The following is a 16,603-nucleotide window of genomic DNA, read 5'->3' as shown; positions in this document are numbered from 1 at the left end:
AATACAATCTAGAACCACTTTCATATTTTCATATGTCTCTTTCATTTTAGCAGCGTGAGCAACAGGGACAGATGGATATAAATTTCCATTAAACAGAAGAACTGCCTTTAAACTGTCTTTGGATGCGTCTATGAATAAACGCCATTCACATGGCTTATGTTCTCTTCCTAATTCCATCATAAGGCCGTCAACATCATTACAGTAGACAAGTTCACCACTCATAGAGAAATACGATTCCAAATTTCTCTGTCGCTTTCTAACGTGAGTTATAAAAGTTCCGGGTTCAAGCATGTTCCATTCTTTTAGCCGAGAACCAAGTAACTCACTCTGAAGTTTTGATAATTTCAGATCTCTAAATAAATCATTTAGTTTTGACTGATTTATAAGAATTGGTTGATCAGAAATGATATCAAAACACTCAGAATCGGACATTTCTTCTGGTTCTTTACAACCATCCACTGATTGTAAATAAGTACATTTATCTGTCACTAAATCGTCTTCTTGAGCAAGTTTTGGTAGTTTTGGTACAGGTAAGAGTTCACTGTGATTTTGCGGGTAAGTCACTGAAGATACATTTGGATATTCGATTTTACATTTATTCTTCCCAGAATAACCAGAAGTATTTATACTACAAAAGTAACAATTAGTAAAATGATCTATTGGTTCTTTCCATATCATTGGAGTACCAAAAGACATGGAAGGACGCTGTCCTCGTCTCCATAAAAACAAATTTGATGTACAATGATTACAGCAAAAGTTTGGAGTCTAACTTTTATCAAAATTTATTATTTTTAAACTAAAATAATATTCATATGACTCTTTAGTAGCAGGAGTTAATGTGCGTCTCTGCTTTCTTGTCATAAACTGTCCACAAATGTAACAGAATAAATTTGGATCCGTTTTACAAACTCTAGGCATAGTAAAACCTGAGGAATCAGTTAAAGTATAAAAACCAAAAAACTTATATATTTGAAAAATATCTGATGTAGGTAAAGGTCAGATTCTAATATTAAGAAATTGAGATGTAGTCCTGAAAAAAACTGATGATAAAGAAACTTCGAAGATATCGATTGACCAATTTATGTTGAAGTGTCAATTAAAAATGAACTTTTTATCACAAAAGATATGTAAAGTGCAGTTCTGATAACATATATATCTAATATAAAAAAAAGCACATATAAAAAAAAAAATTTGAGTCCGACACTTTCAATTTTGAAATTACAACTTTCGAATCGTGCTAAGCAAACCCAATAACTAAAAACATGATAGGTAAAAGGTACAAGTCAGCGCACCACTATGATAAGGCTAACTAGCCTGCATGGCTGCACCTATGAAAATCGTGCGCGAGCAGTTAAAAAAATTGTGCTACATCAAAATTTACAATTGATTCAGAGTATTTTCGATTTGGATCTTATAACTGAAGGTTCAGGCTTCAGTTTAAGGCTAGGTAGAAGCTTCCATCACCTCAGGTTCATCCACTACATTTGGTCAAAAATGGTCAAAAACACGTTTTTTTGACTTTTTGAACTAATTTTTTTCAAAATCTTGACGTGATGGAAACTTTTTAAGGTCAGATTCGTATTCAGCGATGAAAAATCTATAAGATAGGCCGGGTCCGATGCTTGAATCATTTTCAGTGTCGACCTGTGTTATTATTATAACCAGTTTTGATGAATTGATTAATGTGTGGAATTTATGGAAATTAAATTCGATATTTTTCAAATGCAACTGTTGGTCTGAATATTTAAAGTTCAGCTATAAGTAAACTTTCTTAGATCAAAATCGACGTCGTGATATATTTTCAGTGATGCTTGATACATTTTTATCGATAATTTTTTAATTTTCAATGTCTAAATTAAAATCTAAACAGTTTAATTTGATATTCAAAGTTTAGCTATCAGTCAACTTTCTTAGATCAAAATCGACATCTATTTTCATGAAAGTGTATCATGAACTTTTATCGATAATTTTTTTTTTATTTTCAATGTCTAAATGAATACTGAACAGCTTAATTTCAATTTCATTTGGTTTTAATTTTCATCACAATCTAATCGATAACATATTTATTATCGATTTTATCAAATCGATAAATATGTCTGATAATTTTTTACACTAAAATTGCGATACCGGGATATTGATATTATTAATACGTTTTTTCTTATATTTTGCCAAAATAAATCGATAACTTTCGATACATTTATGTATTTCGGTAATTCGATAAAAAATAATATCGACGACCAACACTTTTTTATTTAATTATTCGATTTATTTATTTTTTATTTTATTGGGATAATAAGTTAAACCTAAACAAATCCATTTACGCATTAGCATCTGTTCGATTTATTACTTAAAGTTCGTATATTAATCGGTTTCCATGGAAAACCAGCATTTCTTTAGTTTTTATTTTAATTTCCAATTTAACTTAATTGGTAATGAAATTTCTTCAGTTCTTAAGTGATTGTTGAATAAGTTTTTCTCACATAAATGAAACTATATATATCGAAAAATCGATATTTTAATTTTTTATTTTAACTTTTCGTTAAGATTTGAAACGGAGACGAGTGTTTATATTTTTATATCAAATATTTTATTGATTAGTACAAATATTAATCAATTTTGATTTATTTGTTTATTTATTTATTTATTTATTCGACTTATTTGTTAAGGCTTAAGCAGCGTCATTAAAATCCCACAATTTAGATTTATTTAAATTATTAGAACTACTGACTTAAAATAAACTTATCGATTTGTTTAAAAATATTTTTCAATATTTATAAAAATATCGATTACTACGCAGTTGGCCTATAAGCTTTTGTACTAATAAAAATAAATTGAGAAATCTATATATTTTTGGTAATATTAGAGAAAATTTGTGTGTCAGAAAAAATAAAAATATCTTCTTCACCAATTTTAGAGTATATAAATCGATTAATTAACTTATCGATGATTATTAAATGCTTCTCTCATTACTATGCAGGCTTTTTACAAGTAGTTATGTGCGTTTGCATGCGGCCGAATTCCAGCTGTGAAATTGTGTGAAAGACCAACGAGCAACTTACGTACTTTAGGGACAATCTGTTATGTGTAGTTGCTCGTGCCGTGGTTGTAGTTGTTGTAGTTGATATTCTACCTCCTTATTGTAGAAAATTTCCATGCATATTTTTCACACATACTTTCATGTTTTCTCTGCTCCATCATGCGCTTCATGCTATGACCGACCTTATGCATTCATTTGTTCGTGCAACAACAACAACAATAACAACACATGCTCAACTACCAAAAAACAAGGAGTCGTCCTCTTCTGCCTGTTCTCCACTATTTCGACAGCATTCGAACATCAGTATCGCATCACTAAGAAATCAATTGATATCCATGGCAGCGTATGCAATATAACCCCAGCGAATGCGCCAGAACGATTGGCATTGCTACAACTGAATTACAACGAAAGCGCACGCCAGCAACCACAACAACAACAACGACAAGTACAACATCGATCAAGGAACCAACAAGACGACGAACAACATTTACCATTGCAACATAATGTAGCATTGCCGGCATCAACGACGCCATACATCGATTTCGAAGGCAGTGGTCAGGCTATTGCGGATGAGCGCACCGAGCATAGCCATTGGCAGGCGCAGGCTATAGTTGCTACAACTGGGGCAGTAGTGAATAAAAGGGACAATTTGGGTAGCGGTAGCAGCACTAGTGGAAACAATCGAGAAGAAGGAGACGGTAACGGAGAAGATGGAAGCAATGCATGGCAGCTAAAACCGGATGTAATATTGCGTCGATTGAAACATACAGTAGACCTGAAGCAAGCAGCGGCCCCATCGATATTGCCGTCAACTTCGCTCACACCATCGATTTCTCTTGTTACACCTTTGCCAATGGCAATAGCAGCAGCAACAGCAGCAGCAGTCAGACCAAGTGACGCGCAAGTGAAAGGTGAGTAATATGGGCACTTCGACTGGAATGCTAAAGATTGGGTGAATGGGGTGAGAGGTGAAGTGCTACCAAGGTATGATGCATAAATGCTTTTGTGTAGTAGTTGTTTTTGGAGTGGTGTCATCGAGAGCTTAAATCAGGTTTTTGCTCTTGAATGCCCAAAAGCGATTGGGTAGTAAATTGGGGCAATGCAGAAGTGAAACACTCGTCTTACTAAGCCTTACAAAGAAAGATGATTTTAACTCTGCAACAAAACGAGGCATATCGGGTTTAAATAAACTATAACGCTGAAAACTTGAACGGAGATAAAAGGGGTTTCTTCTACCATGGTTTGGGAAAAAGTGTGTTACAATGGTGGAAAAAAATATATTGGAATAAGGAAAAACCATTGTGAATATGTTATATCTGGGAATGTTATTGTAAAATTTGTCAGCTTTAAGGGGAATTGTACTCCGCACGTTTAATTTTAGGTTTGAAATACGAGTTACCTCATTTGTGCAACAACTATCTGGCAAGTAATCATTTACAGCTGGGTGGCAACGGATACTTAGGCTCGCGCTAGAAATTGATCGAGGGATACCAGGCATGCTTTTAAACAGCATCTGAATTGTTTGAAATCAGACTTATTTGCTTACCTGGCTACAGGGCTTGCCGCAAACTGCTGAGCTGATGAGGCAGTTAGACAGGAGACTCGTGAGCTGGGTTTTCCTGGGAAATGGGAGTTATGGGATCACCTTGACTAATTGTGCTCAGCGTCTGGAAGGGAAGCTTTCGCGACAGCTCAGCGAGGGCGTGAAAGTATAATAAATTGCAAGGTGGCGTGATTCTTTTGGCTATGTGTAGATTAACTACGGCCGGCCATCGGAGTTGTTGTTGTTGTTGTAGCAGTATCTTCGCCCTGTCAGTGTAGTGTAAATTACCGGTCGTCTTCGTCTAGCTCATCTAACGGTAGGCCCAGGAAACTGGCAGTTTCGACGGGTTGGGTCCAGAGGGAGAGAGGTGTTAGATGAGTGGGTTTGATGGGGCATGTGAAGAGGTGGTTAGTGTCGTGCGGGGTACCTTCACATGCAGGACATATGTTTAGTATGTCGGGGTCGATTCTGGATAGGTAGGAGTTTAACCTGCTACAATATCCAGAACGTAGTTGTGCCAAGATTACGCGGGACTCTCGAGGAAGCTGGAGCTCTTCGTCTGCGATAGGTGGTGGTTGGACTCCGATAACGGCATTCGGGGGTCGGGAGCTTAGGAAGGTGGTAAGTGTCTCCCGATGAATGTCGTTAATAGCCTGTCTGTATACTGTCCGATCCTGGAGAGGTCTGTCCGTTTTGTCTTGGATCTCGTCCACGTAGTTGAGGAAGTGTCTCCTGATGTGCCTGGGAGGTGGCTCAGGCTCGAGCAGGTGTCTGCATGGGTGAGGCCTACGGTGACACCCAAGCAGAAACTGCTTGCCGAGTATTTTGTTATGCTCCTTAACCGGGAGCATGTGCGCCTCGTCATGTAAATGGTAGATAGGGGACATCAGGAGACATCCTGTCGCGGTCCTGATGGCAGTATTCTGGCAGGTCTGAAGCTTCGTCCACTGCGTATCACTGGTTCCAGGCGACCAGACAGGCGCGGCATAGTTCAGAACCGGTCGGCCTATTGCTTTGAAAGTCGACAGCAACATTTCTTTGTCTTTGCCCCAAGTGCTGCCGGCAAGCGACTTGAGGACCTTGTTGCGATTCTGTACTCTCGTTGCAATAGCGGTTGTGTGCGCCGAAAAGGAGAGCAAGCTGTCAAAGGTGACTCCCAAAATTTTGGGGTTGTTTATCGTCGGAATTGGGGTATCGTCGACGTGTACCTGAAGTGGCAGCTTGACCTCCTTTGTCCAGGTGGTAAATAGGGTCGCCGTGGATTTAGTGGGAGAAAGTTTTAAGTTTCTCGCAGTGAAGAAGCGAGAAAGGCTGGCGAGGTAGTCGTTTACTTTTGAGCATAGGCCATCAATGTCATTGCCCGACGCCATTATCGTGCAGTCGTCGGCATATGAGACCAGTGAGACTCCCTCTGGTGGCTGGGGGAGTTTCGAAATATAGAAATTAAAAAGCAAGGGTGAAAGGACACCACCCTGCGGTACTCCTTGCTTTATTTTTCTCTGTTTTGAGGTTTGGTCTCGAAATACTACCGACGAGTGACGACCACTCAGGTAGTTCGCCGTCCACCTCTTCAGCCCTGGCGGGAGTGTCGACTGTAAAATGTCATCTAGTAGCGTGGCGTGGCTGACTGTGTCGAAAGCCTTTTGTAGGTCCAACGCTACTAGGACAGTCCTCTCGCAGGGGCGGTTTTGGTTAAGGCCGCGGTTTACCTGGGTGTTTATGACGGTGAGTGCCGTGGTGGTACTGTGCACTCTACGGAAACCATGCTGGTGTGGGGCTGGAGTCAGGTGTTGAGTGAGGAGTGGGAGTAGAAGGGCCTCAAGTGTCTTCACTACTGGGGAAAGGAGAGTTATCGGACGATAAGACTCCCCTTGGTTGGCGGGTTTCCCAGGCTTCAGCAGTGGGACCACTCTCCCTAATTTCCACTTATCAGGAATGATGAGAGTGGCCATAGACAGGTTGAAGACCTTTGTGAGATATTCTACTCCCATCGGAGTCGAATGGGTTGGTGGGTGACTATCTTGCGGGAGAGTGTAGGTTTGAGTCTCCCTGCTTGAAAATCAAATAAAGGAAACAAATTTTTTTCTAATAGTGGTAGCTCCTCGGTAGGCAATGGCAAACCTCGTCATAAAAACCACTTGTCGTTGGGAATCGGCTTAAAACAGTAGGTTTCTCCATTTTGTGGGAAAACAACAAGACTCATGCCACGAATAGGAGAAGGAGTGTACGCACCTGTAATTATTTTGTTTTTAGATTAACGAGGCCTGAGTGAGTTCCAAAGGTGAAAAAAATCACAGCCCTCGAGGGAAGAACCTTCCTCTCAGCTACCTTGCTCTCCCAGTGCTAAGATTTTAGCATCTTGGCGGTCACTTCTTTGTGTGATTAGCTAGCGTCTGTTTTTCATAACCCTGAATTTCCACGTCTCCAACTTATTTCCTCCTTTTGTGTTCTTTCCGCCTTTTCTTCCACTGCAATGGTATCTATCTCAAGGGACGAATTTGATTTTTCGTTCCAGTGATCTCTCCCACGAGCACCCACAAAACCTAATCTACCTCAGCTGGAATGGAAAAAGTGCTTGGAAAATTTATTAATAGACATGAAAAGATGCATAGCTGATTTTCAAGGCCAACAATTGAAAAACAATAAAACTATTTTCGAAAATGAGTAGTTAGTTTTACTTGCCTATCAACAAACTTAAGTAGCATCTCTCGTATCTCTCGATCGGTGCCGATTCTGTGATAAAGATATTGCGAGAAACACATGGTTAGAGCAGAAGCTATGGGCTTACCATAACAGTTTTTTACTCCATGGATTGATACCATCCTTCGGCACCTAATTTTTTAGCCTTTTTCCTAATAAGTCCTCTATTTTCTCAAATACTCTCTTAACAAATATTAATAATAATTTTTATTTTTCTTCCGACGGCGCAGCTTCGAAAGCCGCTTTTTTAGCGACAGCCAGTAGAAACATTCCTAGCATTGTCGCAAGCTACCTATCCTTGGATAAACACTCCGATCACTTACTCGACTCTGAGTTTTTGGTGAGCTTAGGTACGCCGCTTTTAGGTAACGTCGGCGGAAACGAGCAAATAGTGGATGGCATGCACGGAGAGCTTAAGCGGGAGCAACTACCTGCTGATCCGACTAAAGCGGGTGAGTCGCAGCAGAACTTCGAACCACAAGAGGCTGAAGCTGTCTTCTTCAACATAACGGATTATTGCGAAGAAGTGAGTGCCATAGCTAGAGACTAACGTGAATTTCAGGATAAAGTGAATTTCAAAAATTTTAATTTAATGCAAACTTTCTGTCGTCATTTAGGTCACCTACTATAAGAATTGTCTATCAAGCTTGGGTGAGAATGCGCTATACACACGTCTGTGGTACTTTTTCACACTTTTCGTTTTCGTTTTGATGCCACTATGCCTGTTGGCTACCTTCAATTGCTTCCTAATAATGTTGGTGCGTCGCTCGAAGAGTTTGCGCGGCGAGATGACAAATGCGAATAGCATACGACGGTCCCGCATGAGCGGCAAAGGGGTGAGTGTTATTGTTGTTGTTGTTTTGCTAAAAATATTTTAATTTCCTATCGCCATACCATTTCTGTCACCCCTACAGCCACGCAAGTCGCATAGCTCATCCGTTTCACAGGAGAATCGCATCACCGTCACACTGATTGCCGTGGTTTTGCTCTTCATCGTGTGCCAACTGCCTTGGGCTATATATTTAATTGTTTCGGAGAATGTCGATATCGATCACAATGTGCAAGCAATAATTGGCAATATTTTCAATTTTCTTGCTGCCATCAATGCAGCCGCAAACTTCTTCCTCTACTGTGTGCTATCGGACAAATATCGGAAAACGGTGCGCGAACTGATAACCGGCTACAAATATCGTGCACATGCGCGCAATACAAGCGCCAATGCGAGTCTCTTTACGAGTACGCAAGCATCGCAATCGTTGAATGGCAGTCGACGTTATCGGCCGACCGCAGCAGCGTTAGTGGTGAAGTGAGTGTGGGTGGGGCAGTGCTGTGGTGGGCTCTCGCGAGGTGGGCCAATTGTATTCTGCTTAGTTGAATTTGTGTGTTTATTGTTGTTAATGATGTGGGCCTCGATAGCGCAGTTTAACTCGTTGATTAAATTAAAATTAGCTAGTATTTATTGAATAATATTCTAATTTAAGATAATTAAAATTGATTTAGGTATTTCGTTAAGTGGATAAGTAACGATTTTCATATATAATTTGAATGAAAATATGGTATGTTTCGTGCTGGCTAAGTATTGAATTTTAATTAAGTGACTAGTTGTAATTTATTCTATGCACAAGCAAATGAGTCGAAAAATATTTTATGATAATTATTAGTATCTTTCTGATAATATTCTAAATAATATGAAATAATGAAATGATATTAAATTATATTAAATAATTGAAAGAAAAACAAAAATTATTATATAATAAATACTACTCCTTAAATAAGCCGTATAGAATGCGTTGTTTTTGTAATTTCATAATTTTAAAATGATTACCAAATAAACCACTACTAAAATACAAATGAAAAATAAACACTTTTTTGTCTGCTTTGCATATCTTAAGGGGTTAGGCCACTCTGGCGAATGCAAAGTTAACTTCCGTGAGACTTATTTTTTCAGGAAAATAATAAAAGAAAGTGATTTAAGGCCCCCGCCTCAGCTGAAATGGTATTTTCTGGGTATTTTTTTATTAGCATGTAAAATGGAAAAGAAAACAGATTTTTAATTTTGTTTTGACTATTTTAGTTTTTGATCCACTGTTATAAAATAAAAATTTTTTTTAGCCATATGAGGTTCGTTCAAAAAGTTTTCAGTCTTCAAAGAATGGTTTTCCAAAAAAAGGTATGTCACTGCCGACACGGATTTCGGGACTCACAGATGTTGAAATCAAAAAGACAAAAAAATTCAGTATGAGTGTCGTTGCCGTGTGAATTACGAACTTACGATCTTCTGGTAGGTAGGTAGGTGAAATAGTTGAAGTGCCAGTCTGGAACTCTTCAAGTAGCGCTAAAGCGCCGTTTTAATACCATAATGAGACCTCCAACATGCAGATATCTACAGCCAGCCAGAACTGTTGATATAATGGAGAAGATTTATGGGACTTAGGTTGGCAAACTGCCCCAGGCTGTCGAAGAAAGGAGCACCCAGTGATCTTAATCGTCGAGCTGCCAAGCCCGGACATTTACAGAGAAAGTGCTCAATAGTCTCCTTTTCTGAAATGTCCCCACAGCTTCTGCAATGGGGGTTAAATTGTAAACCCAGCTTTTCTGCGTGAGTGCCGATCGTCCAATGTCCGATAAGCATAGCTACGAGTTAGGAAATGGCATGGAGTTCCCAGATCTTTCTGAGTCCTGTTTCTATTGTATTGGGGCGAAAGAGTTTTCGAAATAGCAGACGAAAAAAGGGCCCTCCATCTCTTCTGCACTTTCTCAAGAAATACGTTATTGTAATTCCCCTTTAACAACAGGCAGGAAGATGCAGATGAAGATGCTAATTCAGTTGACCCCTTCTTGGTAATCTCATCAGTAAATCCATTCCCCTTTATGTTCCCATGTCTAGGAACCGAGATCAGAGATAGGCTACCTGCATACCCAAGAGATTTGATATTTTCCTTATAGGAGTTGACAAGTTTGGATCTACACCATGGTATCGAAAAAAAGTTGATGCAGTTGATGGTAGGGGTGAGATCAAGATAATTGGGTCCACAATTGTATTGAAAAATATGTTAATTTCATCGAATGAACTGTCTGAAAGGCGGTCAAAAAGCTTGGGGAAAAGAGATTAATTTTTCTCTGCGATAGATTCTTATTTAACACGATCGCAGACACTAAAAATTTCAGGGAGCTGCAAAAATTGACTGGCAATTATTTTTGAAACTAGTTGTAATATCCTAAATCTGATTACACATATATTATAAGAGTAGTCAGAACATCATATTTTAACTGTTATATGAAAGTACTTAATGAATCAAGTGGTCATGACTTTAAAATGTATATTAATTACAAAAACTTAAAGTTAATATACATGAAATTAAATGAACAAAACTTGGCTTTAAAATTTGAATGCTGTGGCATTCACGTCCGCGAACGTGTTAAACCGAATTCACTTCTCATATCATTTATCTTAAGTTTATCAGAAGTAATATCAGAAAAGAAAACATTATATCTAAAGCTTAAAAATTGGCAAACATAAACCATTTAACCTCTTCATCAGCAATACATTTTTTTTCGTCCACGCCCTTTTTTATTTTCTGAAATAAATAATAGTCTGAAGTGCCTAAATCTGGGCATTAAAGGAGGAGGTTTCATATGTTAAAGCCATACTTGTGTAAGGCTGCCCCTTCCTTCTTGCTCAAGGACACATTTTAGGTTCAGTATTCCCTAGTAGCATTGCCATCCTATTCATTGTAATCGACTAATAAGGCGACATCACTGAAATCAATATATTTTTTCACATACACTCAATAGAACACTCGGCAATAATAAATCATCTGCTTAGTTATTGGGATCATAGCAGTGCCTTCAATCTTGTTGATTACTTTGCCGGTTGGGAAAGTGAAGGTATCGAATAAAATAAAATATGAAATTTGCAATTTTTTTAAAGCACTTCACTTAACAATATAAAGTATAGTCACTTGATATTCTCTTCCCTAGCCCTACGCTCAGTTAAAATAAAGGCATAGGGCTGTGCAAACGTAAATGTACGTGCCCTTGTCACCACAGCTCAGTTTTTAAACTTTTTATCCACTTTTATATTGCATCAACTTTACCCTCAATTTTTTGTGCTCACTTTGTTTTATTTATCAAACATTTCGTTAGGGTTCACATGACTCACGTGACTTACTGGCGGCGATGAGAAATCATAAAAATGAAATGATTCATTAAACGGAAGCCAGCAGTCACAGTCGAGTGGGAGTAGGTGCTGGTGGCACTGGTGAGGGTGTCAATGCGATCGTCGAAGTAGTCATCCTCCCCGCCTTCAGAAATAAAACGAAAAATGTTGCTCAATTTCTTTAACTACAATTCTACTTAGCTCTTCGCTGTCAGTGCGTAAAAATTGTCACTTCAAGTTGAGTGGAAGAAATCCAAACAATGGCAATAAAGTTTCATAGCAAAGAGCAGTAATTGTGTAAGGAATACACATGCGAATAAGTTAAAAAAAATAAGTGTCGGCGAGCATTTAAATAGTGAAGCTTGTAATGAAAAGTGAGAATGTAAAAGTGGAACAAGATAGCGAATTGAAAAAAGTGGTAGATATCGTATTAAGAAGGTAGTAGAAAAGTAGTAGAAAATGTAGTTGAAAAGTAATTGAAAAGTAGTTGGAAACGTAGAATAGTAGTAGAAAAAGTACTAAAAGTAACCCTATTAGTAGAAAAATAAGGAAAAACAGAGAAATTAGCAAATAATAAAACATAAAAATTATAGTAGAAAAGTAGTAGAAAGGTTGTTGAAAAGTAGTAAAAGACGTAGCAGAAAAGTATTAGAAAAAATAATAAAGTATAGGAATCGAAAATATTGAGTTAAAAAAGTTTTACAAACCAACTCTATGAGTAGAAAAATAAGGAAAACAAATAAAAATAGCAAATAAAAAAAATATAAATTATAGTAGAAAAGGTGGTAGAAAATGTAATAGAAAAGTAGTAAAAAAGAAGTAGAAACGTAGTACCAAGGTAGTAGAAAAGCTAGTAGAAAAGTAGTTGAAAAGTATTAGAAATGTAGTAGAGAAAACTTAAAAAAAGGGACTGAAAAAATATCGAATTAAAAGCGTAGTAGAAAAAGTAATACAAAGCAACCCTGTTAGTAGGAAACAGGAACAAGGAAAAACGAATGAGCAAGTAAAAAACGTAGAAATTTTAGTAGAGGAAGTATAAAAAACGTAGCAAAGAAAGTGATGAAAATGATGCCGATTTGAGAAAAAATAGAAAAATAGCAAAAGAGAATAAAATCAACGAATCAAAAAGTAGAGTAAAATACAGAAAATATAATTATTAGTGGAAGAGATAAAATGGGAATATAAAAATTATTGAATTCAAAAAGTAATACAAAACCTAAAAGGGAAAGTGACAGAAAAAAAAGAAGAAGAAGAGAACAAAAATCAAATTAAAAAGTAACAGAAAACGCAGTAGAGAAAACAGCGGGGAATATAATTATTAGAAGAAGGAGAGTTGAACGGAATACAAAAATTGTCGAACGGAAGAAGTAGTGAAATATAAAAGAATTAAATTAAATATAATAAAAAAATTGTAAATTAAGAAAAAGTATAATAAAAAGTAACTTAATTAAAAAAGTAGGAATAGAAGGCGCAGTAAAGAAAGTAGATGAAGAGAAGCTAAAGTTTGCAAATTTTAAAAGTAGAGAAATCTGTACACACAGAAGAAGAAGACAGTTATAAAAAAGTAGTAATGAAGCATAGAAGAGTAAGTAGTTAGTAGAAGAAATAAAGCAAAGAAGAAGAAAATATTAAAAAAGGTAGTTGGGAAATTGGTAGCAAATCTGAGTTTTAGTAGAAAAAATATAAAATGCGAATTAAAAAAGCAATAGAAGGCGCAATGGAGAAAGTAGGTAAAGGGAAGTAAAAATTAGCAAATTATAAAAGAAGCCAAAAACGTAGTAGAAAAATATTAGCACAAAAATTAGAAAAATAAAAAACAAAAATGTAATCAAAAATGTAAAAAATCGTTAGAGAAAAAGAAGCTTAAAAAGAGCAACTAAGCTTAAAAGTAGCAAGTGGAAAAGTAGTAGTGGAAGATAAAATATGGTACTATTATAAGTTATCACTTTAAACATTAGCGACTTATAAAGTAGCAGCAAACGTACCTAAAATATTAGTAAAAAAATAGAAACCCCAGAGAACAAAAAAATAGCGCATTAAAGATTAAGTAGCAAATATTTTAGAAATAGTAGTTGGAAAAGTAGTAGAAAAAGTACTAGAAAATGCACATAATAGAAAAGTATAAAAAGTATTAGTAAAATTATAGTAAATTGAAACAAATAGTGGTAAAGTAAAAGTGACGTAGAAATACTCGAGAAACCAAATAGTAGCAGAAAAATTGAAAATAAGAGGCAAAAATCATAATCACAATCAAAACTTATTACTGTAAAAAATTGCAAATTATAAAATAGAAAAAACGTAAATAAAATATTAGTAAAGAAATAGAAACTACAGGGAACAAAAAATAGCGCATTAAAAATTAGTACGAAATGTAGTAGAAAAATTACTAGAAAATAAAAATAATAGAAAAGTTTTAGTAAATATATATTAAAACAAGTAATAGTAAAAGTGACCTAGAAATGGTCGAAAAACAACCCTCTGTATAACAGTATTATAAACTACTACCATCATATCACACAATCTATATAAAAAGGGGGAAAAATGTATCGAATAATATTGTTAAAATAGCGAACAACGTAGCAGGAAACGCAACTAAAATATTAGTAGAAAAACAGAAAATAGAAGTGCAAAAAAGCAGAAAAAGTAGTAGAAAACTCAACCAATATTAAAAAACAAAATTAGCAAATTTATAGCAGTAGCAGCAAAAGTGTAGTAGAAATTGACGGACAGTATATTTGGCCCTGCTATGCTTTATCGAGAGCAAGAAAGCTTTGCTTTGACTACTACTTTTTTCGTTGTTTTGGGTGAGCTGCGCTTAGTGACCATCTATGCATTTTTAAGGCGCACTAAACTTACAAGACAGTATTAATTCTGAGGAAAGCATAAAACGAGCCGCAACAGTGCGATCGCAACTAGTCAATTGGGCCTCAGTAAGCTCAAGCAGCACTCGAGACTTGGCAACACCACAACTGCCAAAACTGAACTGACTTATGTCTTTTCGTCTAAACGTTATTAACTTTGATAAAACCTCCGAATGCGCTATATGTGGAGTTTACAACCTGAGTTCAAGGGTGGGAAATTATACTTTTGTGCAGTTGCTTGCAGCTCGAACTCACGCACACAGTGCGATTGTTGAATACTCCAACCTACCATACAACTCATCTCATTTGCTTACTTACTGCATTATTGAAGTAAATAGAATTTTTTTTAGATCCATTTTCATAAAACTAATGTACAGCTGGAAGATATCTTGGTCTTGAGACCATCAGACTGATGAGATGTTGGACTACTTGGTTTTGAGGCCAGCACTGCTTTGAATATACCAATTTATGATATTTGCGACCCTGAAAGGAGCTCATTATAGTTGCTAGTTTGCCTATGTAAGATAATCTAATAACGAAATTACGAATCACTAAATCAGTTTTTATTAGACTTCGCCCTATAATGTTACTCGTAGATGAGTAAAAAATATGACCAATGAGTATCTTATCCTTAACTTAAAAACCTTTCCGTGGTTTCATCTAAAATAAGCGTATTCGCAGACGACCATTTAAAGCATTTAAATATATGTATATACGAGGTTAGGTACAAAACCAGTGTGAATTTTCAAATTTCGCGGGCTACATACTTTCAATTATTATTATTTTTTTTAATGTTGGTACACTCGTTTCGCAGATATTTTATACACAAGTGCAGCGGTTAATATTAGGAGTAACCTACTAGTCAGTAACAAAAATAAAGTGCTTCGAAAGCTAAAGTACTTGGCTCTAGAATCTTTAAAGTGAAGAGGGGAAGGGAAAGTAATCGGTTTTATTGAAAAGAGAAAGCGCGTAAGAGTCACTTAGTATACTAATTGCTTGTGTAAGTCTTGATTCTCTTTGGAGGACAGGCAGTGAATCAGTATAGTAATGTATAGCAGCGGATGCACAATTCTCTACCACCTTGCATGCCTTTAAAGAGGCGAAAAAGGAGCTTGCCCCTTAGTTAATCAAATCAAATAGCTCCAAGCTCCGAAATGGAATAAAGATAATGTAAGGTTGACTAATTTATCACACAGTTAAAGTACATATATGCATGCTTGTGCATAAATGTCTGCCAAAACTATCCCCCACCAACATGGCGTATGAGTAACCAGTTATAATTATTCCTAAATGCTCACTTTAAAGTAAAGTAAAAGGTGATTTTATTTTTGTTTCTAATTATTCACCCGCATTTTGCAACTGAAGTTCATATTTTGCGTAATTTACGAATTTTTGGTATATAACAATTTTATGCTTAAAATTCTTCTTTCGTAGCTATAAACCACATTCAATTTGGCCTCCTTTACTCTCCTTGTAACATTGCTCTGAATTTTTAATTTTTCTCTATCTCTCACTCATTCTTAGCAAATAACTAAACATTTTTTCCATTTTTTCCTCATTCACGCAGTTTTTGTAGATTTTTTTCGTAGCCTAACAACCATTTCACCAAAGCGCGCTGCCATCAAACCAATGCATGCAATTAAGCTTGGCTCAACATATTTTTAAGTGTAATGCAATAAAATGTCAGAAAACTTGTATTTTTTTATCACTTTTGGGTATGCTGCTGTAAAAGCATATTCTACGTATTTTTTCTGCTTATTAGTAGTGGCCAAGGCGGACGGTCGGTGGTTAGGAGAAAAACGTTGCATGTAAAGAGGATCGTTAAGGGAAACCAATTAGAATTTATGCAGCGTAAAAAAGTTAAGCGGCCATAAAAAGTATGTGAAAACAGTTGTTTGAAATTCATATGTATGAAATAGAAATGAGGTTTAGTTTTTCTTTTTTTTTGATAACTAGATGTATGTCGAAATGGTGGAAGATATGGAGAATTATTGTTAATGTAAGACGGCAATGAAATTAGAATTGAGGTCAATGGGAAATATTTATCAATGGTTTCTGGTGACATAAAAATAGTGGTAAATTTAGATTTAATGCATTAGAGTTGGCATTAAAAAAATTGAAAAGTAAATCTCAACTAAATCAAACTAAAAAAAAAAACTATAAAACGATTTTTGATTAATTTTTTTTATATTTATTTTTTTCTATTTTATTTTTTATATTTATTGTTTTTCTCTAGTCTATTTTTTTTATTATTAATTAATTAAATTTTTTTATATATTTTTTCCAGTTTATTAATTTTATAT

General features: G+C 36.0%; 1 protein-coding gene across 2 annotated transcripts in view; it reads left to right on the top strand.

Annotated features, from left to right (window-relative positions):
- The window catches only part of LOC128858892 (uncharacterized), a 105,322-nt gene extending 96,273 nt beyond the window's left edge, over window positions 1-9,049 (top strand). For both annotated transcript variants that reach the window (XM_054095455.1, XM_054095456.1), the window contains exons 5-8: window positions 3,289-3,948; window positions 7,511-7,806; window positions 7,898-8,116; window positions 8,195-9,049. In XM_054095455.1, coding sequence (XP_053951430.1) covers window positions 3,289-3,948; window positions 7,511-7,806; window positions 7,898-8,116; window positions 8,195-8,590 — 1,571 coding nt within the window. In that variant the 3' untranslated portion in view covers window positions 8,591-9,049. The remainder of the gene's footprint in view (window positions 1-3,288; window positions 3,949-7,510; window positions 7,807-7,897; window positions 8,117-8,194) is intronic.
- Window positions 9,050-16,603: the final 7,554 nt, after the last annotated feature.

Source organism: Anastrepha ludens, chromosome 3 (genome assembly GCF_028408465.1).
Source record: "Anastrepha ludens isolate Willacy chromosome 3, idAnaLude1.1, whole genome shotgun sequence".
Classification (NCBI taxonomy): Eukaryota; Metazoa; Arthropoda; class Insecta; order Diptera; family Tephritidae; genus Anastrepha; species Anastrepha ludens.
Note: the sequence above shows the minus strand (reverse complement) of the source record. Positions and strands in the feature narration are given on the sequence as shown.